Raw genomic sequence first — 27901 nt, 5'->3', positions numbered from 1 at the left:
AGAATGTAATTAAAGTATTATGAGTAAAAGTACTCATGGCTGATACACTTTTTTTTAATACTTATATTTAAAAGCAAAAACCGCAAATCTTCAGATTTAAGTAGAGGGAAACTGGATATATTTTTGAAGACTCTTAATCTTAATTCCAATGAATTTTCTGTTAACCCACTCATGGTTTTAGTTACTTACAGTGCTCAGCGTAAATGAGTACACCCCCTTTGAAAAGTAACATTTTAAACAATATCTCAATGAACACAAAAACAATTTGCAAAATGTTGACAAGACCAAGTTTTATATAACATCTGTTTAATGTATAACATGAAAGTAAGGTTAATAATATAACTTAGATTACACATTGTTCAGTTTTACAAGGGCGATGCAAAAATGAGTACACCCCACGACAAAAACTACTACATCTAGTACTTTGTTTGGCCTCCATGATTTTTAATGACAGCACCAAGTCTTCTAGGCTGGAATGAACAAGTTTGAAACATTTTGCTACATCAATCTTTTTCCATTCTTCAAGAATGACCTCTTTTAGAGACTGGATGCTGGATGGAGAGTGATGCTCAACTTGTCTCTTCAGAATTCCCCATAGGTGTTCAATTGGGTTCAGATCAGGAGACATACTTGGCCACTGAATCACTTTCACCCTGTTCTTCTTCAGAAATACAACAGTGGCCTTAGATGTGTGTTTAGGATCATTGTCATGTCGGAAAAGTGCACGACGACCAAGGGCACGGAGTGATGGTAGCATCTTCTCTTTCAGTATAGAGCAGTACATCTCTGAATTCATGATGCCATCAATGAAACGCAGCTCCCCGACACCAGCAGCACTCATGCAACCCCACATAAGGACACTGCTACCACCACGTTTCGCTGTAGGCACCATGCATGTTTCTTTGTATTCCTCACCTTTGCGACGCCATACAATTTTGAAGCCATCAGTTCCAAAAACATTTATCTTGATCTCATCACGGCAGAGTATAGAGCCCCCAGTAGTCTTCATCTTTGTCAGCATGGGCCCTGGCAAACTCTAGACGGGCTTTTTTGTTCCTAGGCTTTAGGAGAGGCTTCCTTCGTGGACAGCACCCATGCATGCCATTCCTCTGCAGTGCACGCCGTATTGTGTCACGGGAAATAGTCACCACCAGTTTGACTTCTACTTCGTTACATAACTGCAGTGAACTTGCATGCCGATTTTCTTCCACCCTTCCCATCAGAAGACGCTCCTGCCGAGGTGTTAACTTCCGTAGACGACCTGGACGTCTCTGTGAGATGGTTGCAGTTCCATCTTTTTAAAGTTTTGTACCACTTTTGCTACAGTAGTCTGACTGATAAGTAAAGCTTTGCTGATTTTTTTGTAGCCTTCACCTTTGCGGTGTAAAGAAATTATTTTCTTTCTCTTCCATGTGGCGCCATTGCTAACAACATAAAATGGGAATGGGTTTTCTTTAAGTAACACCCTTTTATAGTCAATTGGCTGCTGGACACCTGCATGAATAATTAGACTCACCTGTGGTTGATTATTGTTAAATTAGACATTTGTAGTCTAAAATTTAGCTTTGCTCCAGAGACTTTCAGTGGGGTATATTCACTTTTGCGTCACCCTTATTTGAGTAAAACTGTAAAATTTGTATTTTAAGTTATATTACTAACCTTACTTTCATGTTATAAGTTAAACAGATGTTATATAAAACTTAGTCTTGTCAACATCTTGGAAAAGGTTTTTGTGTTCATTGAGATATTGTTTAAAATGTTACTTTTCAAAGGGGGTGTACTAATTTATGCTGAGCATTGTAGATATATGATGTTGAATGGTTTAATCAATATAAAATAATAATATTTTAAAATAGTTTTCCTAAGTCTTTTGTGTTCATCTGAATTTATAGTAAATACATCTGTAAAATAAATGTAGAAGAGTACAAAATGGGTTTTGAAAATGTAGTAGAGTAGAATAAAAGCAGTATAAAATGTAAACACTTGGGTAAGATACAAGTATCTCAAATGTGCACTTAGTAAATATACTTAGTTAATTTCCATCACTGCACTTTATTGAGCATTTTTTCTTAAGAGTACTGTAAGTACAGTACGGTGGTGGGATGTAACTAACTACGTTATAACTTAGGTGTGCGGGGAGTGAGTGTCCAATAATATAATATTCTATAGAATACTGTGAAAGAGTAGTTTCCTTTATTTAAGTAAAGAAACTGAGTATCTTTTCCACCTCTGACCAAAGACTATATTAAGTATGATAAGGAGATATTGGATCTGTACGCAGGGATTTCAACATTAATGTGAATGTGAATGTGAAAAATACTCCACTTTAGTTTACTTGCTTAATCCTGGATATCAGATCATGATTATGATTTTTTAAACCCCATATAAACTCAACCATTGCTCCAAGATAGCCTTATGTTGCAAGCATATATATATATTTTAAGTTTCTTGAGGCATAAACTCATTTCTGACAACAGGAAAATGGGAAAAACAGTAAACGCTCCTATCTCTAAACAGAAAAACATAGATAAGCCCAAATCATCAATGAAGAATGTCATACATCATTTTTATTTCAAATCAGCTGTTACGGCAGATTTAGGCCTACTATAAATCAAATAAAGCAGTGATGATTGCAAAAACCTAGCGAGATCTGTATGAGACCACATCCTGTCTGTGTACGCTGGGGAGCGAAAATTAAGACCAAAGACTTCATAGACAGATTCAGATTACACTTAATAAATGAACAATTCAATGTGTATTGAAAAAAAGAATACAACAAAAAACTGAGCATTCATAAAGCATGGAACTATTACAAGGCTGTTCACTGATAGCTGTCCCCAATACACTTGTAACTGGGTGTATAGAGTTTAAAATCTGTTTGTTTCACTTCTTGTCTGCGTTTCCCTCCCGTGCCTGATTGTGTCATTGTGTTCACCTGTTGCCCCTGTGTTTCTCCTCCCCTCTCCAGCTGTGTCTTGTGTTCTTACCCTTGTCTATTTAATCTTAGTTCCCCTTTTATCTCTTGTGTGGCTTCATCTTTCTTACCAAGTCAAGTCTTTTTGTATGTCCTGGATTTCCCTAACTTGGCATTTTTGTTATCTTCTTTTTTTTATATAATAAAAGCTCGCCCTTTGTTGAACGTGGTATTCCACCTCCTTGTGCTGCACTTGGGTCCTAATTCCCCCTTCCTGACAATATTTAGGACAAACTTTTGGTGTAAAATTCACATTTATTTCCTTCATTTTCTGCCAAAATCACACAAGCAAACATATGTTTACAAGTGTCTCATCAACCCTAATTAAAACACATACAGTTATAAACAATTTCAAAAACCCAATTTAGAATCAACTCGGGTTCAATATCTCTGTTTCAACACCAGAGGTCATTTGCGCACAGGAAATCTCTCTACTCAACCACCTCAACTAATCCATTCTTAAGTTAGAAATCACGTAACATGTTACATCAATTAAAAAATACTACTCTGTGTGAAAGTTCAGTAAACAATACTTAATGAAGCCAGAATCATTGGGTAGATTAATTCAAGGTCAATAACAGAAACATCTCCTCATATCGTTGTAAATGATTTAACAGCTTTTAATGCACCATTGTTGTTCTTATATGTCTTTGTTAATTTTCTACAAGCTGTATTCAGTGTATAGACATCTATGTACACATTGCACTTATATGTGAGAGAAGCAATGATAGAATAAAAGAGAAAGTTTGCTGCTCCCAAATTTGTACAAAGCCTATACAGACACATTCACATAAAAACAGTGTTTGTATACACTTGTGTAAAGACATTTTCATAGCGATAATGGCTATTCCTTTTTCGTTACATGTGTATTTATGTGTACACTGAAAGAAATCCAAGATGAAGAATAAAGGTGATTATTTTTCTTATAAAGTAGGCATATGCATGAATGTCTTGAGAATTTGCAGTTCATGGAAAATTGCATTAATGTCCATATACCTACATTGATTAATATGCAATGTCTGAAACAAAACAAACAAAACAAAGTATATTTTTTGCCAACCTTCAGACATCCACACAGAAAATTCCCTACTCTATGATTGAGTCACGCAAGACTGGAATGACCTTTGACGTAAACGAATGAGATCTCGCGAGACGTCCACGCGATATCAGGCATGGCGTAAGCTGGTTATAAGAACTTGCACGTCCTCGTCCTATCGTTCGTCCTCAGTGCAGGATAACGAAGCAGTCACCTCCTTCACCTTCTCTACAAACAAGTCATTTTTTTTGAGTGTAACACAACATTGGCTCAGCTGCGTTTACCCTGTTTACTAAACGACATTTGAAGAGGACTACGATATTAAACGTGAAGTTTTGAGAAGGTAAGTCTCTTCTTTTGGTCATCTTCATCTCCTGGTTGTAGCTTCTTGGCTAATGTTAGCAACATAGCTAAGCCCGGTCAACCGGCAAAGATCACAAGAAATCCGGTAAGCATTTAGTCTTAGTCTATTTTACAGTAGCTTGGTTTCAGAAAATAGGCTTTAACGAAAAACCATTTATGTAATTAAAGTGTTATTCATCGTTGGAGACATACAGGTCGTGACTCTTACTCGTACTGTGTTCCAACCATGAAATGTTGTACGAGTCAACACAGAACACCACTTTAAAGGGCGAACGATTCATTGGGTAACATACCCTAAAGGCGTACATTGCTATTTTTTTAATAACAAGAAAGTAAACTAAATGTTTGTGTCAATGCCAGTGATTTTAATTGTGTATACAGTACCACTAGGGATACCGAGTTTCATGTTGCGCAACCTGACGTTATAACACTGGTGACGACTAGTGGTTTTACATTTTGGAGAAAATCTACCCTTTCCACCCAAAATGACCACAGAGACGAGATATTTAAATAGCTTAAAGTCTCTTTTTTGTCAAACTACTTCCACTTTAGTGTACGTTTTACAAGAGCTGGTGCCCTTTTTCCCTCGAACTTCAAGTGGGAAAAAAGTTGTAGTGATAACACTGTCGAGGAATGTTTAGACCTCACTTTATCTGGGGGAAGGCTTGTGACAGAGGGATAGACGTAATACAGCTAAAATTTTCCTTTTTATGCAATGTGTCTATCAGTCACCTGTTGCATTAACTTCAGAAGTTTATCCAGTAAAATAAACATTGGAAATGGGATGGAATAGGATTTTTCGGTTTCAGTGGAAGTCGATGTTGTGTATTGCAATCAGAGAGCCTAGATTTTTAGCTTGAAGGTTTATAACTCTCCTTGAAAAAAAAATACTTTAACCAAAAGGTCCACTTACTTGATTGATTCTTAAGACTTTGACAGCTATTTAATACCCTTTATCAGTTAATCAAAATGAACATCTTTCAACTATGAACCTTTTCAATGCCCCCACATTCCATGAGCTCCCTTCAAGTAGTTTCAGTCTGAAACACACGAAAAATGTATCATTATCCAACTGTAACATCTCTTATCAGCAGTAAAATGGGCTAAACGGACCTGTTTTATTCTGAACATTTTAATAGGGAATGCTTTTCTACCTAAGTACTTCCCTGTTTAATGGTGAGCATCATTAATGTGTTTATGTGTTTAAATGAAGTGAAGCTGCTTAAATGAGTAGCTTAGTATTTTAGGCAAACAAGGTGACTTGTATATAAATATTTGTTAAGTAGTACTAGCCAACACTTGGCAATTGTCATACAAGCCCTCTGACTGCATATTTTTGAATGCAGAAAATACCATATTCAAAGTTAAACAATTATTTTATTCTATTTATTTTTTCTTCCCAGAAATGAACGAATACGTCAACTGTAAAAAAACAAACAACAAGTAGTATTTGACCCTCAGAATGAAGAAGCATACCCACGGGTCGGGAACCACTGCCTTAAGCAACAAGCACTTAGAAAAAAGGCTCTGAACTGTCCAGTCGTTTCAATTTGCCTTTGACAATGCCACGCCCTTTGTTGTTAGCCGCAGCTAAGTTTCAACTGTCTCCTTCAGATCTCTGGACAATCATCATCGCTACTGCTGACCATGGATGTGATCGTGCGTCGCTGCCCCTTCCTGGCTCGTGTGCCCCAGGCCTTCTTCCAGCAGTCCAAAAAGTCTATGGTGTCGTACGCCCAAAAATGCCCCATCATGATGGAGTTGGCCGCTAAACCTATGGCTCCATCAATGGCACGGGCCCTCTGCTCCTCCTCCTCCTCCCATCAGAGGACTGAGGACACCATGTCTGCTGCTGAAGGTGAGGCTGACAAAGAAGAAGTAGACTCATTTCTGAAATGTTGCAGTTAAAATAATGACTTACTTTTTGATACTGTGTTAGCTTACATCTTAAGCTTATTTTATCTACTTTTAGGCCTCAAAAAGGATCAGGAACCCAAGCTGCCAAGTGGCCACCCCATGCCACCATCAGGTCAGACAGTGGCCTCCAAGTGCCCTTTCCTGGCTGCTGAGATGGGCCAGAAGAACAGCAGTGTGGTCCGCCAGGTTGGCATGGAGTACCAGGAGGATGTTCAGGAAATCCGCACGGTCCAGAAAGGTAAGAGTTGTGTAGAAATTGATTACACTTTACCAATTGGGCCCATTCTTTTGATCGTTATTTGATAACATTTCCTTTTTTTTGTCCTCTTTTGACGTTTTGCAGAAGTTTCTCCCGCCCAGTTGAAGAAGCCGACCCTGACCAGTACCGTTAAGGGAAGTGGAGAGCAGCAAACTAATCTATTGAAGGCCCTCCTGAAACAGCGCCCTAAAAGTGTCTCTCACTTGCTGCAGGACAACTTGGCAGGCACTAGTAAGTTTTATTTTTACTACTCTTACATATTAACCTGGAAAAGTAATCACTTGAGTTCATATGACTGCTTGAGATATTGAGTTACCACATTGTCCTGAAAAGATGGATTATAGTAGCAACATCTTCACTCTTGTATCGTAGTTTAATAGTAGGTCATTTTGAATTCAGTATGTTTTGAGTTGGGTGTGCTCAGACTTTCATACCGTTAGGCCTTGCTTCATCTGCCACAATGCAACATGGCACATTAAGCAAGCTATGCCTTCCTGTTCTGTCACAGTGTCCCGCTACCAGTACGATGAATTTTTCGAGAAGAAGATAGAAGAGAAGAAGAGTGACCACACATACCGTGTGTTCAAGACTGTGAATCGTCTGGCCACCGAGTTCCCCATGGCTGAGAACTTCACTGGCTCCTTGGACGACAAGAAGGAAGTTTCCGTTTGGTGCAGCAATGACTACCTGGGAATGAGTCGACACCCACGCGTTGTGCAATCAATTACGTGAGTATTGGATGACATGTTTGTTTGTGCGTGTGGTGTCACACTTGACTCTCTCCCTCAGGTCTGCATGTGTTTACATGTAATGAGAATAATATTTTTCTTGGCTGTCCACATCTCCTGTTGGCACTTTTAGAGAGTTTGTAAAGGGAAAAAAACAGATGGTTGATACACCTCATATAATAAATAAATAGAACCTAACACCTACAGGTGATCCAGTCCGTTGTTTGTGTGGCTGTAGAGTGTTAGTTGTTCAGAGTTCACAACCAAGCCCCTGAGGTAGGATGTTTTTCTTCTTTTCCTTTCAGCCTGTCTGAGCTCGCCCAGCTCTATAACCTGCGAAGCGGCTACACCTTAAAACAAAGTGTCCCTTACCGCTAAGCAACACCCTCGCTTAATTATTCAGAATTTTCCATTTAGTGAACTCTTGAGCCTCCAACTGGAACACAAATGTGAAAAATCTTTGCAGTGTAAAACTAAATGTCCTTCTCTGTTTTCAGGGACACTTTACGAAAGCATGGTTCAGGGGCAGGAGGCACCAGGAACATCTCTGGGACCAGTAAATTCCATGTGGAGCTGGAACAGGAGCTGGCTGACCTTCACAATAAGGACGCTGCACTGCTCTTCACCTCCTGCTTTGTCGCCAATGACTCCACTCTGTTCACCCTCGCCAAGATGCTACCTGGTAGGCAAACGCTTTTATGTTTACTTTAAATCCACCATTCATGTTCCTTATTGATTGATTGTTAGGCTTGTGTGGTAGGCACACAATAGCTGTCTCTTTGATGCAAACTCTCATTCACACTTCCTCTTTTTCTTCTGAACTATTTTAGGCTGTGAGATCTACTCCGATGCAGGAAACCATGCCTCAATGATCCAGGGAATCAGGAACAGTGGTGCTAAGAAATTCATTTTCCGCCACAATGACGTCGCTCATCTCAGAGAGCTTCTACAGAAGGCAGACCCCACAAAACCAAAGATCGTTGCCTTTGAGACCGTCCATTCCATGGATGGTTAGTTTGGGATGCTCCCATTTAACATATTCTTAAAGCATTTTATAGACTTCTTTATTCGTGATTGCTCATTAATTGTCATGGAAACGTAGGAATCACTGAGTTGCCAATCATTAACAGCTAAACGTTTTTACCAGTTCTTGGGCTAATAGTTAACCCTTTTTTTACTCCTCTTTCTGTAACGCAGGTGCTGTGTGCCCGCTTGAGGAGATGTGCGATGTGTCCCATGAGTTTGGAGCCATCACCTTCGTGGATGAGGTTCATGCTGTGGGCCTGTATGGCTCCAGGGGAGGCGGCATTGGAGACCGGGATGGCATCATGCACAAGATGGATATCATCTCAGGGACACTAGGTCAGTATGTTATCTCTACTAAAACAAAATGCTGATGATGTTCTGCTAAGCTTTCTGACATTAAAGCCATGCTGAGATGTTCCTGAGCCTTTTTTAAAGGAACAAGAATGGCTAGTTGAATCATTATCTTTTATTATCAACCTTTTATTTTTGGCCACATTTATATATGTTTATGAATCAAAACAGCTGCTCCTAGCTTGTGGAAATATGTGTTTTGTTGTCAGACTCAAGCCCCATCCGTGTCAACCAATATGCCAGAGGGCTTAAAGAAGCCAGAGCAACCCAGCTGTTGCTAGGAGACTGTGGGCTCTTGTTGCGCTCTTATTGAATTAACTCTGGGTCTGTGTGTTCCTGTCAACCTAAGGGGACAATTATTTCTAACTGAGCTCTCCAGTCCCTGTTCTCCAGCAGGGACCATTTCAAAGGGATCTACGTTTTAAATTGTAGTGGGAGGATTTGGCATAAACCACTGAGTATAATGTGAATGTCTTCAAAGGATGATGGAAGAATAACCCTCTGTGTCATGTCCTCTTGCAGGCAAGGCATTCGGGTGCGTGGGCGGCTACGTCGCAAGCACTGCTGCTCTGGTGGACACGGTGCGTTCTTATGCTGCTGGTTTCATCTTCACCACCTCTCTGCCCCCGATGCTTTTACACGGAGCAAGGAACTCCATCCAGGTCCTTAAAGGGGAAGAGGGCCGAGCGCTGAGACGCAAACACCAGCGTAATGTCAAGCTGCTCCGGCAAATGCTGATGGACTCGGGGCTGCCGGTGGTGCACTGCCCCAGTCACATCATCCCCGTCCGGGTAATTAATTATTCAATTGTTTCATTGTTGCCCAATGACCTGAAATTTGACACCCTACATTTATTAAAAAGGATGTCCTCAGTGCAACTACCCAAGAGCTCCATCATTATCATCATACATGTATTTTTTACCTTTTTAGGTATCGGATGCAGAGAAGAACACAGAGGTGTGTGATCTCATGATGAGTCGCCACAACATCTACGTGCAGGCCATAAACTATCCCACTGTTGCCAGGGGAGAAGAGCTCCTGCGTATCGCCCCAACGCCTCACCACACCCCTGAGATGATGAAATACTTTGTTGGTAAGAGCATCTCAAATGTAAATTCACCCTGCATAAAACTTTTGCATTGGAGATGTGCATATTCCCAGATTATCTTAAATGTATAACTTGGTAAAAAAAAGAAGGAAAAAAGAGTATTCTTTTTGTTGGTTATCGGTATACACCTTCTGACCTCCACTTTTTCCTGTTTCTCCCCCACAGAGAGGCTGGTGGACACGTGGAAGGATGTGGGCCTGGATCTGAAGCCCCACTCTACAGCAGAGTGCACGTTCTGCCAGCAGCCGCTGCACTTCGAGGTGATGAGCGATCGTGAAAAGTCTTACTTCAGCGGCCTCAGCCACCCCATCTCAGCCTGCGCATAACACTAATCACAACAGCTTGCTATAGACGGCACATGCACATGCACACTCAACACCCATTCCTCTATCTCTGTCATAGATTGTATTAATTATCTTTGATAAGTCCTCCTACACATATTATTTAAAATATTCTATGTCAGATGTTCTATATGCTCAGAATAAAATATGAGATGAAAAGAAATGTGTGTTTTGTGTGGTATTTCTTTGTTACATTGCTGTTGATTTGATAAGGAATTGTGAAAAATAAAAAAAAAGGTTGCACTTACATACACTAAAAGAGGGGTTTGGATTAAATTAGAAGCATTTATTGTCATTGTACATGTACAGTGATAAATGTGCTTTCAAAACATTCAGAATAGACAACATAAAACAACAAAGAAACATAGCATTCATGCATACATAAAATAATAATGAAATAAAGTTCAGGAATTTATTCATGGTAGAGTAAATATATATATGTGTGTATAATAAATTATATATATTGCACATATATGGGTTAAATGTACAGCAGAGGATTGCTCTGGGGAAGAAACTGCAACAGTTGCCCATACTAATAAACCATATTAAAGATTATTAGAATATGAGTTTGTTCTTCCGTTAAGTTTTAACTGAGCAAATTATATACAGACACATCAAGTAACATTTTAATCCTGTGCTTCTGAAGTTCAGAGGTAGAACGAAATGCTCTCGTAAGGCTATGAAAATCTGGGTCACGATGATTCGTTTGAACATGAAAGTCTTTGTGTTGGAGCGATGCTGGTGTTCGTCACCTATTTATTCTTTGATCTGCTAGCCTACCTCTGCCTGTGACAAAAGTAGGACATTGATTGTTTTCCCACATTGTGCCAATAAAACCTGGAAAAAATAATAAATCCTTTGCATGTTACTCAACTTGTTTACAATCTTGGTTTGTTCGAAAGGTGTGTGTACGGCTGCTTCAGACTTAGGTTTGAATGCAAGAGGCCCTTAATACTTTTGTACCTGTTTTTTTTAAAGAAATAACACATTACATTTCTTTTTATTGCTAACACTAAAAGGACACAGATTCCAAAGCTTTTTTGTACTTTTTTCGTTTTGCAAAAAATGTATGTGTTGTGTTACTGGTGTGTTTGTGACTGAATGTAGTGTCTTAACAAGTATGCTTAAGCAATCATTGCACATTGTGTCATGTGTACTTTGTCTCAATATGAAAACCGTTGTCCCTGTGAATTCAGTTGGACATGACATACAGTACATATTGCTGTGAAACTTCAGGTGACCCAGATTCACAATATAAAAAGAAGGTCACAACCATGCATGCACACGTCCAGCATATCCACATAAGCCTCAGAGCCTAATGGAGGGATCATGTTCGCAGAGATTCACTGTGACTCACAGACAGGCCGTATGAAATGACTCTGCTCCGTCATTTGTTATAAGCTCTTATTAAAATTGACTTTAAATGAAAACTGATGGATAAAATTGAGCAAACCAGGCTCTAATCACAATTTGCAAGCAGTTCACCGTTTTCTAAGTGTGCAGGTGTTTAAATCCACTGTTGCTTCATTAAAGGCTGGACTACTTTTGAAAATGGAAGTGAGTTGTTTCAAAGAATTGATGTAACCACTGCTTTGTGTAAATAAACACACTTCCTCTTTTGAGTTGACTCCTCAATAAACTCAATGTCAGTCGGCTCTGTCCTCACACACAAAACCACTTGATGGGGTTCACATCACTTCAGAAGCATAAACATGATTTTTAAAATCTATATATACAGTTTATTATTTTTCTCTGAATTCTGGAGCATACAGATTTAATCTGAAGTTTTAACAAAACATTTAGTTGGATTTTGATTTGAAAACAGTGTTTTGTAGTTAATTCCAAAATCAAAAAGGCTTAACAAATAAAGCGGTTAGATGAAAAACACATGTTGTGTGCAGCTAAATGTGTACAATGAGAAGTCTGGAATATTAGACCATGTGATTATTTGGATTTAAGTACAGTATCCTTAAGGGCAGCAGCACGTGGCTTCCAAGCTTCTTTTTTTTATTACCAGAAACTAAAGAGACGCTACATGTTTGTGTAATTCGTCACAGTCTACTCAAAAACATTTAGAAATGTACCGAGGTGCCATAAATAATTTGATAAACAAAATCAGAGTTTATCTGGGGTCAGGATCAGATCAATGGATCAGCTCTTTACTCCAGTCAGGCATTTTCCTTCCATAAATGCCTGACTGGACTAATTTAAAGGCTTGGGATTCAGCGCTTTTATTTCGTATTATATCCTTATATAGTAGAATATTTCAGGGAACAAATATTTTTATCAAAACAACTTTTGTGCATTCAACTTGGACACACTGGGCAGAGTGTGCTGCACATTTATTTATTTTTCTAGAACTGATTTTCTCACATTACCTTGAGGAAATTGACCAAAAAGTTGGAGCGAGGTCACAGTCCACGTCTTGTTTGAATAGTGATACCGTGCTTTGTAGATTGTCAATTTTACACCAGATTCACTCATGTCCTTTCATTTGAGAGGCTATAAGAACTATAAGTGTGTGTGTAGATCGCTTTTCCTCATAAAACAAAGTCTTTTCCGGGTAATTTACTTCTCAGCTATTTATATGCCTTCAAATATGTGACTGACTCACCCTACACACACGCACACACACACACACACACACACACACACACACACACACACACACACACACACACACACACACACACACACACACACACACACACACACACACACACACACACACACACACACACACACACACACTGTTATTTTTGGAATTTATGTTAACTGGTTATGCCACATGACAACCTAGGGATTGAGAGAACAGTGGATTTAAGTTGGTGAAGCAGTTTTTCAACAGTTTTTCCTCTGGTTGCCATAATGCTCTTCTACATTTATGACAGTTTGCATTATTATAATAATGCAGTGGTAATGCAAGAGTTAAAACTGGCATTTAAAGGACAGCTGTGAGCAGCTTTATCACTGCTATTTTTACAGGAAGTAGAGGTGATCAGGCCTGTTGCAACTGGAGAACTGCCCATACAACTTGACTTTTTCCCAAAGGTCACTTCCTCATTACAGACTGATGTGTGTAATGAGAAAAAGCCAAAACTGGTTAAACACCCAGAAGCTACAGTACGCAAACACACACACGCAACAACCCCCCCCCCACATGAAGACACAACTCAATATTTAGTTCTCATTAATGTCGGTCAGAAATTTAGTCATGGTGTGTCTGTGTGGCTGACTGAAACATCATTACATTTCAAGGTATTAAACATTCCTCTGTGCTTTCAGGGAGTGCCCATGCAGCTGGGTTTTGAAAACAATACATCCCTTATTAGGATTGCAGTGCCATCCTTCATCAATCATTTTATTGAAACGAGACATGATCATTTCATTGCTCTGTGTTCTACTGGCTTTCAAAGAGAGAAGATAGATGTGTTCCCTTATTGGGGAAAGTGTCCTTTGCTTCACATACTGTAATTCAGCAATTTTGATCAGAATATACACCTTACAAAAAATGTCAACACAAATTAATAAGTCATCATGATTCATTTTTTGCTTTCTGTGGTTGAAAGAGAGACTAAATTGACGACTGTCTTAATATGAATCTAGCCAAATTATTATCAACCTTGTTTGTCTTTTGGCACAGACCTCATTATCTTGCAGCTGCCATCAGTGTTTGGAAAAAAGCAGGTCCTTCGGGCCTCCAAGAATGTAAACCATGTGATTGATTCACTGTTTCATCTCGTTGGTGAAGAGCGCATGTGTCTGCAGGAATTGCATGCAATAAAAAAAAATGGTGCGTGAGGTCATTGCTGGGATGAAAAAAAGGGGAATTCATGTGATTGCTGTGCAGCAGTTGTTATATTTATATTGCATTAAAGTCAAATTGTATTGATTTACAGTGGAATAAAACACTGCTTCTAAGCACATTCGTTATTATTGTGTTGTTCAGTTTATTTAGTTATTATAACAAAATAATCATTAGTATACATGCATGAAAGTCCAATTAAATCCATGTAATTGGTACAGAAAGGAAACTGGAAACCTGATTACTCATCCCGGGGGATTTTATTGACATTAATCACCAAGGACAAGCGATTATTGCTCTGGCTATTACACACTTATTTCTGTTCAGAGAAAAAGATCACAAGGGATGTGTCTGTTATTGCACCATCACATCAAATAAAATCCTCCAGTGAACCATAATCAAGCCTTCATGTCTCTGTTTAAGTACCAAAATATACATGTGTACTGATTTTTAAAAGAAATGTTATTTCCTAGTACCTATCTTGTCCAGATGTATAGCTTTATTGCAGTGTAATTCAATGTACTTAACAACTCCATACAGCTACAGCTATTCTGTTTTGGCAAAACATGCCTTGATATTGTTAATTTATTGATTAAAACAAGTTTTAAAAGTAACAAATGGCTAACAAATCTATCCATCTATGTATGATTTACCCGTTTAAGGAATAATGAATAACTACCTTACATCTCTAGTGATTACAACACACAGGCAACGTCATTACCAAGCTTTGTGTTTTATCGTCAATCTTTGTATGACTGTAAACATTTCCTCTTTGGCTTTCTGGAGCATGAAATCAGACATGCAGCAAACTCTAGCAGCTGATAGGCCACTTTCTCCACCATGACTGCATTGTTGTATGAATGAGGAGCAATTATCTGTGTCACACACACATTCTCACTCCTCAGATTGCTGTTTTGAATGACAGCATTATGTGCAAAGCTTTTTCAGAGCTCAAAGGCTGCAAATAATATGGACGTTATAATGATTACTCATAGGATCCATCTGCAGTATGAAGCAGGATGAAGAAAATACTGTTGTCTTTGAATCATTCATTTTAAATGAAAAGTATTTCGTAACATTTTATTTAACAGGTCGACAATTACACCTTTAACCGCCCTGAAAAGAACTTTGCAATTTTGTACTAATTACAGTGACATTACTTAAGCATTGATTTAAACAAAGCTTTTAAACCAAAAGTAGGTATCCATTCCTCATGCATTTGTTAATTAAAACCTTGTGTGTGTACAATTTTACGCTTTTATGCAGGCAAATAAATAATACAAGTATTTCCAGTTGTTCCCCGGCCGTGGCGCAACTGGCTGGGGCACCTGCACCATACGCCGGCGACCCGGGTTCGATTCCCGACCCGTGGTCCTTTCCGGATCCCACCCCGACTCTCTCTCCCACTTTCCTGTCACTCTCTGTCTATCCGATAAAAGGCAAAAAGCCCCCAAAAATAACTTTTAAAAGTATTTCCAGTCGAGCTGCTGTGCACAAATGAATAGTTCATTGCTGTATACTTGTTGGTGATTATAAAGGATTTATAAAGACACCATCAAATAAAGCAACTATTCTAACAGGTCCATGGCTGTGACCCTGTGAAACTGAGTATTGATAGCAATGTATGAAGTGTTGTATCACATTGGCCTTTCCACATGCTGACGGACAGATAGACGCTACTGGCCGATGTCCAGCGCACCATGCTGGACATTCCTCTCCCTTCATGGCCACCCCCCTGTCCCTGGTTAGAAACACCAACAAGGTCAGGTTACAGATCAGGGTCAGCGCTGAAAGGGAAGCTAATTTGTTAGTTCTGTATTTAAACTAAATCTCAAGTACCACATCTTAGGGATCACATTGTGTCATGTTCCTCCTAACTTTCTTTAAAAGGATTTGATCTATGGTAGCAGTGATGTCTTTATTATCTTCCATACTTGTTTAAAGATTTGCAGCCTATACCAACCTTTACTCTAGTAAAAGTGGAGTCAGATTTTGCCCACACCCATTGCCTGGAGCCATACAAGGAACAAGGATATGTAAAGGTAACAGCATAAGACAATGTCACTCTTTTCTTCACAACAGGTTATGGTGTCAGATCACTGGTAACTTCCCAGTATTTAGACCTCTGCAAACTTCCCTGTCTCTTTCCTGTCTCATTTATTTTGGTGAACAAACGAGTTAAGTGGGAAAACAAGGTAATTCACTAAAGTAAAACAAATAAAAGTCAATGGAGTTTGCATTATAACTTTTATGACCCACTTAAAACTAGAGTAACCTTGATATTGTAATAGTTGGGAGTGTTCAAGACAACTGATTAAAACAATAAGTAAACCAAGAGTAACTGACTATTTCAGTTATAAAGTACTAAGGTACTGTATTGTGTGTTTGATAGCTTTCAAGTGAGAGAGAGAGACCATTGTTGTAGCCTGTGCGTGAGAGCAGCATCTGATAAAGGAATAACATCCACAGAGATTTGGATGAGGTCAGCTACTCCTTTTCCTCCATGCAGGCCAAGCAACACAGCATTCTTCTTTTTTTTTAAAGTAAGAAAGCCGGATAATAAAAAAAAAAGTTTCAGTAAACCAATCTATCACGCAACACAAACACCTTATAATTACCCATGAGAACATTGTCATGCGATCATTCTTTGGATTCACAGTCAAAATAAAACCTGTTTCTTTAAAGAACTATTGTGAACTGCAAAGTGGGGTTAACTTGGTTTGTAGATCATGACACATTGATCCCGGTGTGGGTGAGAAGGCATCACAAATTGCATTCATGACTTGTTCTTATAACTGCGTATTCTCATCCATGCTGCCAACTAGTTTCAATGCCATGCAGGTGAAAGGGTATCAGGTATAAAAAGACATTGAACCTTCACTTTCATAAACAAGGTTATAGTTACAACAGTTAGACGCTTGTTTTTTCACATAAATCCCTTGAGTCTATTTTTAAAAGGGGGTATTACAGACCAAATTTCCATTAGTGTTGTGCATTATACAGTGCACTGTCAAATGTTTTTCCTCCATGCCTTTATACAATGTAAGTAATAGCAAAGAGTTAAGCCTTTTAACTAACTAACAAAACAATTGCCACAGCAAAAACGGCAATTATATTTCTTCCATTGATCAGGTTCAGATGCGGGAATGAGACCCAGCTGGAGCCAAAACTCATAGTTTTCAAATTGATTTAAAAAAACAACTAGATTAATCACTAATAAAGGATATTAATTGGGCTCAAATAATGTTAATAACAGAGACTAAAATAAGTTAGTGTATCATCAAAGCCAACAATTACTACATCCAATCAGTGGTTTCTAAACTAAAAAGTCAGAATCTAGATTTTTCACTTTGGGCTGTCATATTCCCAATTATTTCTTCTTGATAACACATAAATATTTCTGTATACAAGCCATTTTATTTAATTGCGTACTGTAAGTTAGCCATATTAATATTAGAACATTAAAGAGACTGTGTAAAGCGCTTACATTAATCATCTTTTAAACAAGGGTTTTAACCATGGTTGTCCAGTTCAAAAACATCTATGAAGACATTTCTAATCAAAATAAATAAACAGTGTTGTGTCTTGACACTCACGTCTTCAAATGTGGCATGGTTATCTTTACTTACATACAAGTTGGAGCTTTAAATCAATCAATGTTGTGCAGAAAGGGTTATGAGATAAATACTATTTTAAAAGAAAACAAATATTTAAAATGAAATCAAAACTAAAGGAAAGTCAGGAAAGGTTTAGGATAAAAGTATGTTTTAAGGAGGCATTGCTAACATTTTGAGTCAGTTAGAGACAAATATCTACAAAGGTCAAGCATTGAACATAGTACATAATGCTTTGTTTTGTCTACTGTGTGTCAATAGGAAACATGGTTCTTTATATTTACTTAAAGGTTCCTTTCCTTTTGTGTTTGACAACCTTAGGCAAACAATATTGTAATTGGAGACAATGCAGGGACCCATGTATGCAATCTTCACCTTTATGGTGGATCTACAATACTTCACATTTCCTCATTCATGAGCTAAATAGTTGTTTCAGTTGTGTCTTTAAAAATAAACCAACATGTTTTTGGTTTGTTCCATTGCAGCCATGCCTGACACCCATGCCTTGGAGCTGTGAAACAATGGAGCAAAAATTCCCTCCTTGAGGTTGGAAATGACTTGACAGAGCAAAGGTTGCTTACATATCCGAGAAAGACAAAGGTTACAGAATGCTAATGAAACTATTTTGCGAATAATTACAGAGCTTTTAATCATGAAGAATATTTGGTTATATCTGGTTCCTGTATATACACATACATTATATATAGTACAGTCAAGAACAGTATAATTCCACTTCCTATAAACTCTTTGTATGGGATGTAGATCTTGTCATACATAATTCAACCCGGACATGCTGTCATCACATGACACACATGGTTTCACACTTTTTTGTGAAGTGACTTTCTGTTACCAGGAACCTCAGCCTGGCAGGTCTATAATAATGGTTACCTTTTGGGTTGATGTCACCTTTCTTTTTAATCTGTGGTACGAATTGCCAGCAACAGAGAGGAACATAAATAAAGGAGGGAATTTAAGCATCTCAATATATCAAGATGTTGACATATTTATTGTTAGTGAGACGGTCACTTGATAACAGCGCATTGTATCTGTATTGCATTTCAGTCATTTTGAAACTTGGTTCCCCTTACATGTCACAAAGACACTATGATCACATAGACTAATATGTAAATATTATATTATTTATTTGATCATTTACACATGCACATTTTCAAAAACGTCAAGGGATTTTTCATGCACTTTGACAAACAAAACGACTTTACAATGGCAGTCGTAAACTACAGATGGCTCCTGGTGAAAGTTGAGAGTAAAGGAGATAAGAATAGAGGCCTTTGGAGGTTTCATATAGTGGAATCAACTGATACAAGAAAAACAAAACACGAACAAGATTTTTAGCAAAGGAAATGGTGTGTCTGTTGGCCAAGCCCATTGTTATATGCAAGTGTAATTCCTACTTCCCAACAACAATTAGCACAATGGCTGTGGGCACAGATACAAGAAGTTTGTTTTAAAGCCTTATGACCTTGAAGTGTTCCTGAAACATCTTCTTAGCATGGGAGAGATTCCGTGTGTGTGTGTGTGTGTGTGTGTGTGTGTGTGTGTGTGTGTGTGTGTGTGTGTGTGTGTGTGTGTGTGTGTGTGTGTGTGTGTGTGTGTGTGTGTGTGTGTGTGTGCGTGCATGCGTGCGTGTGTGTGTGTGGGTGGGGGGGGGGATACCTAGGTGTGTTAATCTATCACAATCAGTTCTAAAAATGTATTCCAGGTAATGTGTCCGTTTCTCTTCCTCCTTCCTCCTCCTCTCATTACTGGAACAAATCGAGTTACAAAAAAGATAATCAGTTTATTTGCTGCAGCTCCATTTCTACGTGACTTGCTTTATTTCTTACTTTCAAGTCAATAAGGTAAAACTTTTAAGTCAAAATAAAAGGGGAAAAGTTGCTCTCCATCATATTATTACATAAGACTTCAGGAATGCTTTTGCTCACCTTGGAGTTTCCTGAGTAGGTGTTACCTCTGCATATCTTTTTAAGTGTGAAGTGTTCCCATCAAGTAAGCATATTCCTGATTGGTTGCATTGCAGTGCAAAGCGTGCTGTGTTTAATTTATTTAATAAAGCAAAGACAATATAAACCCGTGGGTGTGCCTCATACAGACTAGATGGAGTTGATGGTGTTTTTAATGTATTTAGAACCAATGTGAGGGTGGCAGAGGGAGGGGAAATTATTAATGCAAATCTTCCAGAAAGGAATTTACATTTGTCAAAACTACTCCCTGTTTGTATTACATTACAGTATGTTTGGGAAATTCCTGACTATTTTGGCTTGAACAAAATTAACATCTTCAGGTTGCAACAGACAGGACATGTGACCCTTTACTAATACGTGATATGGTTTGTAAAATGAGTAAAAGGAAGTTATTATCTTTATAAAAGGACAGGATTATGCTAGCTTGACAGCCTTATATGAAGAAGTTCAGCAGGTTTTGTATATTTGTTTAAATATCAGCATCCGCTTAATACCTTTAATGTACATGTAAGTAAATGTTGCATTGCTTTGAGAATTGTACTAACTTTGTAGATAAACAGCTCTTTTCTTGTCTGCATGTTCTTGTGAATATATCTTAAAACAGAAACATGACACTACAGTATTCAAATACTAGGAAAACAACATAATTACAGCTGGTCATATGAGGTCAGGAAGGAGACTTATGAAAGTGTTCGTGGTATTAATAATTGTGTGAGGAAGCAAACATTGAGCTGAGACAGCCCACAGGGGATTTGATTAGACAAAGGCTTTGTGTTGCCATTGAATATTTGGTCTGACTTGGTAATTTTTAAATTGATTTATCCTTGAAATACCACATTTCAAACTTAAATTAGTGTTTGTTTGCGTACAGTGGGGTTATGACATGATTAGGCTTCTGGTGTTGCCAGGCTACTCCAAAAAAACAAAACAATATAACATTCATGTTTTAAATGTAAAATTGCATGGTTTGAGCTTTTTCAATTAGGTAAACTATGTTGTCAACATTTGTTACGTTTGCACAGTTGATACAAAAGGATTGATTACTAACCAGGAAAGGCAGACCATTTCCTAGAGGCCCAAAAGCTCTAGACTTAAAATAAGGGGCTTATTACTTGATGTTTGAGAACAGAGAACTTTCATCAGAGATTATTTTCATACGTCACTAAGCACTTTAAAAAAAATACTACGATTAAAAGTTCTTGAATAGCAACTCTTTAACTGAGTATGAACAGTAGTGGACTTCAGCCTACCTCTTTTCAGTCAGCATAAAGTTGATTTGGTTAGGCACTATGCAATAAAAATAATATTGTTTATTTATTTATTTTTCAAGTGTTTTGTGTGGTATATATTGATGTTAGAACTCTCCAAGACCAACTTTCGCTGTTTAAATACAACATCATTAGGGTAGGTTCTCAAAGATATAATACATCAATTGGTTTTAAAACGGTCTGTTTTTCCATCTCCTCACCACATCGGCGCTACACTGCTGACCCCTGGTGATAACAGCGCGTCACTACACTTTAAAAAGAAAGTTTTCACTCTAATATCTAAATTGATTAATGTAATATCAATGATTGACTGTTCATTAACTAACTATGAAGCATTTACTTCCTCCATACTTGAAAAATATTATCGCTGCAAAGTTAAAGTTTTACATATAAACGATATTAATGGTACAACTTTCCCTTTAAGAAATCAGCGCCCAATCGCGGCGCGTAAACTGAACAGTGTTGTTGTTAGCAACTACCGGCTAATAGCTAACTTTAGCCGATCAGTGGGCTAACAACACACTGCTGTTTGTCTCAGATTACCTTATTAAATAATTACCATTCAGTCAAACTCGGTCTGCGGTAGTATCTGTCGCTCTCACCGGCTGTTTGTCTCTGATATCAGGAAAGATGTCTTCTGCCACGGTGAGTGTACGTTAGCTGAAGATGGTTCCTTGTTTGTAGCTTCACTATATTTGCTGTCAGCTACATGATGTGGGAACTCTCTATTAAACACATTTACCTTATTGCAATGTGAAGTGGTGGAAGAAGTACTAATATCTTTAAGTAAAAGTAGTAATACCAGTCTGTTACAACCAAACGTTTTGCATTCAAAATCTTACTCAAGTAAAAGTACAAAAGTATTGGCATCAAAACATTCTTAAATACCAAAGTAAAAGTACATTATGCAAATTTGCCAATTTCTTTATAATATATATTGATGCGTGAGATTGATGCATTAAAGCTGGTAAAGGTTTCTTGTATGCTGAAGGGAAGCTTTTCAATTTCACTCCAGGTGTAACTAAAGTCTTATTTAGGCTAAATGTTGATTATTTTTCACACCATTAAACAAAATCCCCAAAATAACTCAAGGCACTATATTAAGGTAGTGAAGTAAAAGTACAAGAATTACGTCTGAATTGTAGTGGAGTAGAAGTAATATACATACTTAAGTAAAGTACAGGTCCCTCATCATTTTACTGAAGGATAGTGTTTGAATAAATCACCTTAGTTACTTTACACCACTGCTCAGGCCTAAATGGAATTAAGCTAAAGTACCAAAAGTACTCTGATACAGAATAGCCTACATCAGAATTACAATTATAGTAATTGTATAATTATTGAAGCATTACATTACTGTGTACATCGTGTTGCTGGTGGTTAAGGCTTATCCTTATGCATAACAACAAATCGTATTTAATGTGTCTAACTTTGCCAATCTGAATCTGTGTGCAAAGTGACTGGTCATTTAAGGTATCAGATTTTTCTAGTTGAGTGAAAAGTCAAGCATTTCCATCTGAATTGAGCAAGAGAAGAATCATAAGTATCAGAAAGTGGAAGTATTCAAATGAAGCTCAAGAAGTTCAAAGTTGTACAGAAATACTACTTGATAGAACATAGTTAGTCACTTCCTATTACTGGAAATGTTATGTAAAGTTGTGAGTTTTAAGTTAGCGTAGGGATTGATTGAAAATTGAAAATAAATCAATAAATAAAATTGCGTATGGAAGTCAAGTCCTGAGTAACAAAATATAATGGTTAAATTATATTCTATGTCACATCATCAGGTCCATGCATAAATCCCATTAAGAACCATATAATAAAATAATTTAAAATCCTGTTGCCCATCTAGGTGGTATGTTCTTGCTAGTTCCCTATCTGAATATATTCAGCAGCTTGCATCAGTCTTTGGTCAAGACTTGGATCATTTGAAAAACTAAAGTGCAGTGTTGCTCTTTTATGTTGTTCTAACAAATCAATGTTTGTGTTGATTGGCCTCATGACAAATACAAAAAAACACTCAGTTGTGTGTTCTTAAGAATGTCCATCAAGGTTACCCTTATTTAGAAAAATCTGTTCACATAATACAATTTTAAAAAATGGAATTAAGTGGTGTAGTATGTTGGAGGGATCGGGGTCTTTCTTCTTTTAGTCAAAAATAATTTCAACATAACATTTTGATTACATTCTAGGAAATGTCTAGTGATATAACTGTGGATGAGCTGCTTAACACACACTCTCCATCCAATAACACTTGCTAATCTCAGTTGACATTGGACTAGAGTCTGACAAGGATATAACAACAAGGGAACACTTTCGTTAGAACTATAGTATCTTTATTTACAAAGGTTACTTAACAGCTAAAAAAGAAATGCAATGAACACAATAGTACAAAACGCTAGTAAAAACGTGTAAGATCTCAGTTTGCAATTTGTACAATCACAATTTCTTAAAACCGTGTTAACTCTCGACGCCATATTTGTCAAAGTGTCTCATAATGATGCCAAGCTCCAGCTCCACGGTGCCCATGGCTTCGGTGTGCAGTCTGTATCTGTCCGCCCCGCTGTACACCAGGTCCGGGCTGCGGAGCTGCGGTCCCCCGCCCACGAACATTTGGGACAACTGCTCTTGCCAAGAGCCGAGCGGCCTCCAGGTCGCACAGCATATCCGGTGATGTCCGGGGCTGGACGGGACGTGGCAGTATCCGTACCCGTACAACTGGCAGCGGCCGAAAGAGTCCTGGTGCCACACCTGGAGGTGAAGCTTCGGCCAGCCTTGGAGTCCTTTAGTTGCGTAATGCACATCGATAGGGTGACTCCAGTACGCCATGTCTCCTGTTTGGGGAATATCAACCTGGGTCTGACCCTCCTTCAAGCCCGACAGAAGACGCCATGCTCCTCCCGTGTGAACTCCCCATTTACAAAACAAGCTATTCTGTGGGAAACCACTGGCTCCTACGATTTGGCCTATGATGTGCAGCTCTGCCATGCTACAAATGTCCCCGTACACAAAACCATGCGTGGCCCTCCGCAGCCTCCTCCGGAGTTTAACGGCTAGCTTACCGGATAGCAACGACTAGCGCCACAGCCCCCGTCTCCTTGGTAACTCAGCCTGCTGGAAGGGATGTTTATTTTACCCAGAGTGTAGTTTCTAAGGCAGCACTTATTGTCACGATGCAGATAGATCCGGCATTCTTGAGTAGCATTTAGAGCCTTGAGTCCAAGCGTTGCTCAAGTAATGTCAGTTGTTCAAACACAATTTCAGAAAAATTGCTAATATGGAGATCTTTTTCGTTTTTCCACACATTCAAAAACTGCTGCCTGACAGGTTGAACGCCGGGCATTATGATGAGGCTTTACGTTGCGTTGACGCATTTCCTTGTTTGACGTCGTTTAAAATATAATATCTGCGCATTGAAAAAACATCTAAATTGCTTCATATTCATCCATCATAAACAACCATTTAACAATAACCATTGAAGGCTAAATTAAACTTCAGGCTTCAAACGATTGTTAATTTCTTGCTTTCTTTGACATTAAACAGGTCTTAGAGACTAGAAACAAAGTTAAACAGCACCGCCCAGCGGTTATAATAGATGTTGCAGAAAATGCACTGTTAAGTTTTTAAATAAATAAATAAATAAGTTACAACATTTTTTGTGACATTTAATCACTGTAAACCTCTCTATATTTGTACTCTTTCATACTTTTTAATTTAGCTGCTGTACCACTATTTCTCAGAATTAGTTATTTCTGTAGTAAAGTAAAAGTAATGCTGTTTTGGCTTTTATTATAGAAGACACATTAACATTTAACATAGTCCTAACAATAACTCCTTAAAAGTTGAAAATGCTTGTATTTGTGTGAGCACACACTTTGCTTTGATGTCCTTATACTATTGGCAACATAATGTATGTAGCTGTATTTTCATTTTCTTGGTTTTATATCAAATGTGTAGTATCATTACAACCATTTAAAAAAGCATAGAACTAGCTGTACGTTCATCTCTTGCTCTATGATTATGTGATTTCTTCCACTACTGTTGAATGTTTTTAAGAAATACTTTGAAACAAGTGCTCACAATCTTTAAAATGTGGCTTCTATAATCTGTCCTTCTGTTCCCCATTTAGTCTGATCCAACTCTTGAGAGACATTTCAAGGGTCACAGGGACAATGTTACAAGTGTGGACTTCAACTGCAACATGAAACAGATTGGTAACTGTTTAATATTACTCTATGTGTTTGTGTGTGTTTATCAGTCTGTGGTCAGAGAATATGCTGTCCTTGTTTGCTGCTTCAGGGTGTAATATGTTTTTCTGCATCGTCATCCAAACGTGTTCCGTTTACACACTGTGCTCGCTCTTCCAGCCACCGGCTCTATGGACTCAAGTGTGATGATCTGGAACATGAAACCTCAGATGAGGGCATATCGTTTTGATGGACACAAAGATGCTGTCACTTCAGTTCAGTTTTCTCCCTCTGGCCACCTGGTTGCATCTGCCTCCAGAGACAAGACAGCACGTCTTTGGGTGCCCAGCCTGTGAGTTTGAAGTATTCCACCTTTTCTATTTAAGTACATTTATATCATCTCATTATTTTGTATCACGTTAGCCATCTGCCACAAAGAACAATGATGATGACTAATAAGAAAACAATACTAGACAGTTTACTAAATCTCCTGATTCTGCCAACACACAAGAAGGCACACATTTCAGAACATTCACTTGTTTTTAACAGTTGTTTTTTTAAAGTTAGTGTTGTCTTGGTGTTTGTGTGTGTGCACAGGAAGGCTGAGTCAACAGCTTTCAGGGCGCACACTGCCACTGTGCGCAGCATCAACTTTTCTGCTGACGGGCAGAATCTGGTCACAGCCTCCGATGACAAGACCATCAAAGTGTGGACCGTCCACAGACAAAAGTTTCTCTTCTCTCTCAACCAGCACATCAACTGGGTCCGCTGTGCCAAGTACGACAAATACACACACACACCAACACACACATTTTCTTAATAATTTCTTTCTAAAAAAATATAATTGACAGTATACACCAACATTGTTGTCAGTTTTCCTTCATCAAAAAACTTGTATTCGATTGAATGCAACATTGCTTGTTAACATAATTTTCAATACATTTCTGCAGGTTTTCTCCAGACGATCGTTTGATTGTGTCGTCCAGTGACGATAAGACTATAAAGCTGTGGGACAAGAACAGTAGAGAGTGCATTCATTCTTTCTATGAACATGCTGGGTGAGGAATTGACACATAAAAACATACAGCAGAAAGAAATGTTCTGATGTGTGCGGAAGAAAGAATTGCAGTGAGGGAAGAAATAAGAACAACCCATATCATTTTGTCACATTTTAAAATGTTTTCAACCATTATTAGTAACTGTTATTAACTGTTTTAGGCAAACAAGGTGACACATTCCATTACCATTTGTTCGCTCAAATTCTTTGTACCAAGGCACTGAACACCTACTCAATCATTTAAGATTCTTAAAGCATCAGCTACAAGCCTCTATTGTAGAGTATGTTTGAATTGCATAAAACATTTTCAAAGAGCAGAAAATGTTCTCTGTTGGATGTTTCAAGATCAAACATACCCTATTATTTGAATTAACCTGTTGGAATAATACATTTGAAGTACTGTCAATTCTTGGCCAAAGACATCAATTTATTGAATGTCCTGTTTTTTCTTTCTCCCAAGTTATGCAAACCACGTGGACTTCCATCCCAGTGGAACGTGTATAGCTGCAGCCAGTACTGACAACTCTGTAAAAGTCTGGGACATCAGATCCCACAAGATGCTACAGCATTACCAAGGTAAAGGCGCCTCAAAAGACATATGAAGGAAGTATTACATTTTATAATAACGTAATTGCAAGGTCACGTTACAATTGTTACAATTTTTCTAAAAGCATACTCAATTATCACGGAGAATTTACCTACATTTGATTGATTTTGCTAACTTATAACTTAAGTCTATAACTAAGCAATACTGTATACGTCACCTTTAGTGAGTGGCCCTTGGTATATTTTTCTGTATGTGATGTAAGCAGTTACTATATTTTTTGATCAAGACAATCAGTAAAGCCTCTTTTAATGCCTGATAGCTATTATAGATGTTTCATATTTAAACAACGCAGGCGTTTGTTAGGATTTGATCACATTCTGAATCAGTACCAAAGTAAATCAGCTGCCCAGTGTTGAGACAAATATGTTTTATAAGGCAAACAGTAAAAGTATTGTCCTCCAGTCCCCCCCAGACTCAAAGTACAGCAAGAGTTAAGCTTCACCTTTAAACACGGTGAAAAACATAGCAAACTACTGAAATAACACCAAGTAAAAATGAAGCTTCAAAGCTCACGACTAAAGTGGTAATGAAGAATCCTTGCATATTCAATAAGCTAAATGTTGTTGCCTCTTTGTCAGTCTGATTGTTCTCATCAGCTCTCTTAAATGGATTTGAGTTGTGAGATCTAATAATGGATAATCACATCTGTGTCTGAGGAGCTGGGGCATGAAGATAAAAGCTTTCCCTCTCCTCTCATTTCTCCTCCTCTTCCACAGTGTTCACTGTAGTGAATCACCAATTGCACCAGAGTGTAACATTGTGTCTTAAATGTGGTGTTGTTACTGTTATACCCATGGGAATTATCGGTAATAAGTGGTATGTTAAGTTCCTCCTTCTATTGTTTTTGCTTGCTTTTGACTTGCTTTCATTTGATTGGGGGGTATACATTGCTCTTCATCCTTTCATGAATCTTAGCCATACCCAAAGAATACACCCTCCTGCTCTCAGTATGGTTGGATGCAGCTTTTCTTCCAGTTACAGCGAGAGGCGGCAGTTTATCTTATACATGTCATAGCATCTTGTAGCCAACAGAGGGACCACGTTGCTAGTCAAATGTCTTCTCGTTTGTCTCAATCAAGAACCCAGTTACCACATGGTGGATTGATTTCAGGTACAGGGAAGTTTTGATCAGTTGCTTCAGGCTTCTATACTGTGCTAATGCAAACCTGATGTTAAGCCATTGTCAAGTAACACAGCAACTGAGGCGTTATGATATACAGCACCAGTGCACTTCAATTGGATCCAGGCAACGATGTTAGCAAACATCTGGCCGGCTGA

General features: G+C 38.2%; 3 protein-coding genes across 4 annotated transcripts in view; 2 read left to right on the top strand and 1 right to left on the bottom strand.

Annotated features, from left to right (window-relative positions):
- The first annotated feature begins 4149 nt into the window (after window positions 1–4149).
- Window positions 4150–10266, top strand: alas1 (aminolevulinate, delta-, synthase 1). The gene is made up of 11 exons (XM_063911094.1): window positions 4150–4353; window positions 5988–6231; window positions 6346–6528; window positions 6634–6780; window positions 7058–7277; window positions 7775–7959; window positions 8108–8287; window positions 8475–8639; window positions 9177–9445; window positions 9585–9747; window positions 9928–10266. Exons 2-11 carry the CDS (start codon window positions 6021–6023, stop codon window positions 10086–10088), a joined length of 1884 nt encoding a protein of 627 aa, XP_063767164.1. The 5' UTR covers window positions 4150–4353; window positions 5988–6020; the 3' UTR covers window positions 10089–10266.
- A 10964-nt stretch (window positions 10267–21230) lies between these two features.
- poc1a (POC1 centriolar protein A) overlaps window positions 21231–27901 on the top strand; it is a 32106-nt gene continuing 25435 nt past the window's right edge. For both annotated transcript variants that reach the window (XM_063911242.1, XM_063911240.1), the window contains exons 1-6: window positions 21231–21417; window positions 24902–24986; window positions 25140–25311; window positions 25557–25736; window positions 25910–26017; window positions 26477–26592. In XM_063911242.1, coding sequence (XP_063767312.1) covers window positions 21403–21417; window positions 24902–24986; window positions 25140–25311; window positions 25557–25736; window positions 25910–26017; window positions 26477–26592 — 676 coding nt within the window. In that variant the 5' untranslated portion in view covers window positions 21231–21402. The remainder of the gene's footprint in view (window positions 21418–24901; window positions 24987–25139; window positions 25312–25556; window positions 25737–25909; window positions 26018–26476; window positions 26593–27901) is intronic.
- Window positions 23118–24028, bottom strand: b9d2 (B9 domain containing 2). Its single transcript, XM_063911499.1, has one exon. The coding sequence runs from the start codon at window positions 23758–23760 to the stop codon at window positions 23233–23235; it is 528 nt and encodes a 175-aa protein (XP_063767569.1). The 5' UTR covers window positions 23761–24028; the 3' UTR covers window positions 23118–23232.

This window comes from Eleginops maclovinus, chromosome 20 (genome assembly GCF_036324505.1).
Source record: "Eleginops maclovinus isolate JMC-PN-2008 ecotype Puerto Natales chromosome 20, JC_Emac_rtc_rv5, whole genome shotgun sequence".
Taxonomy (NCBI): domain Eukaryota; kingdom Metazoa; phylum Chordata; class Actinopteri; order Perciformes; family Eleginopidae; genus Eleginops; species Eleginops maclovinus.
This window is presented reverse-complemented; position numbering and strand designations above follow the sequence as displayed.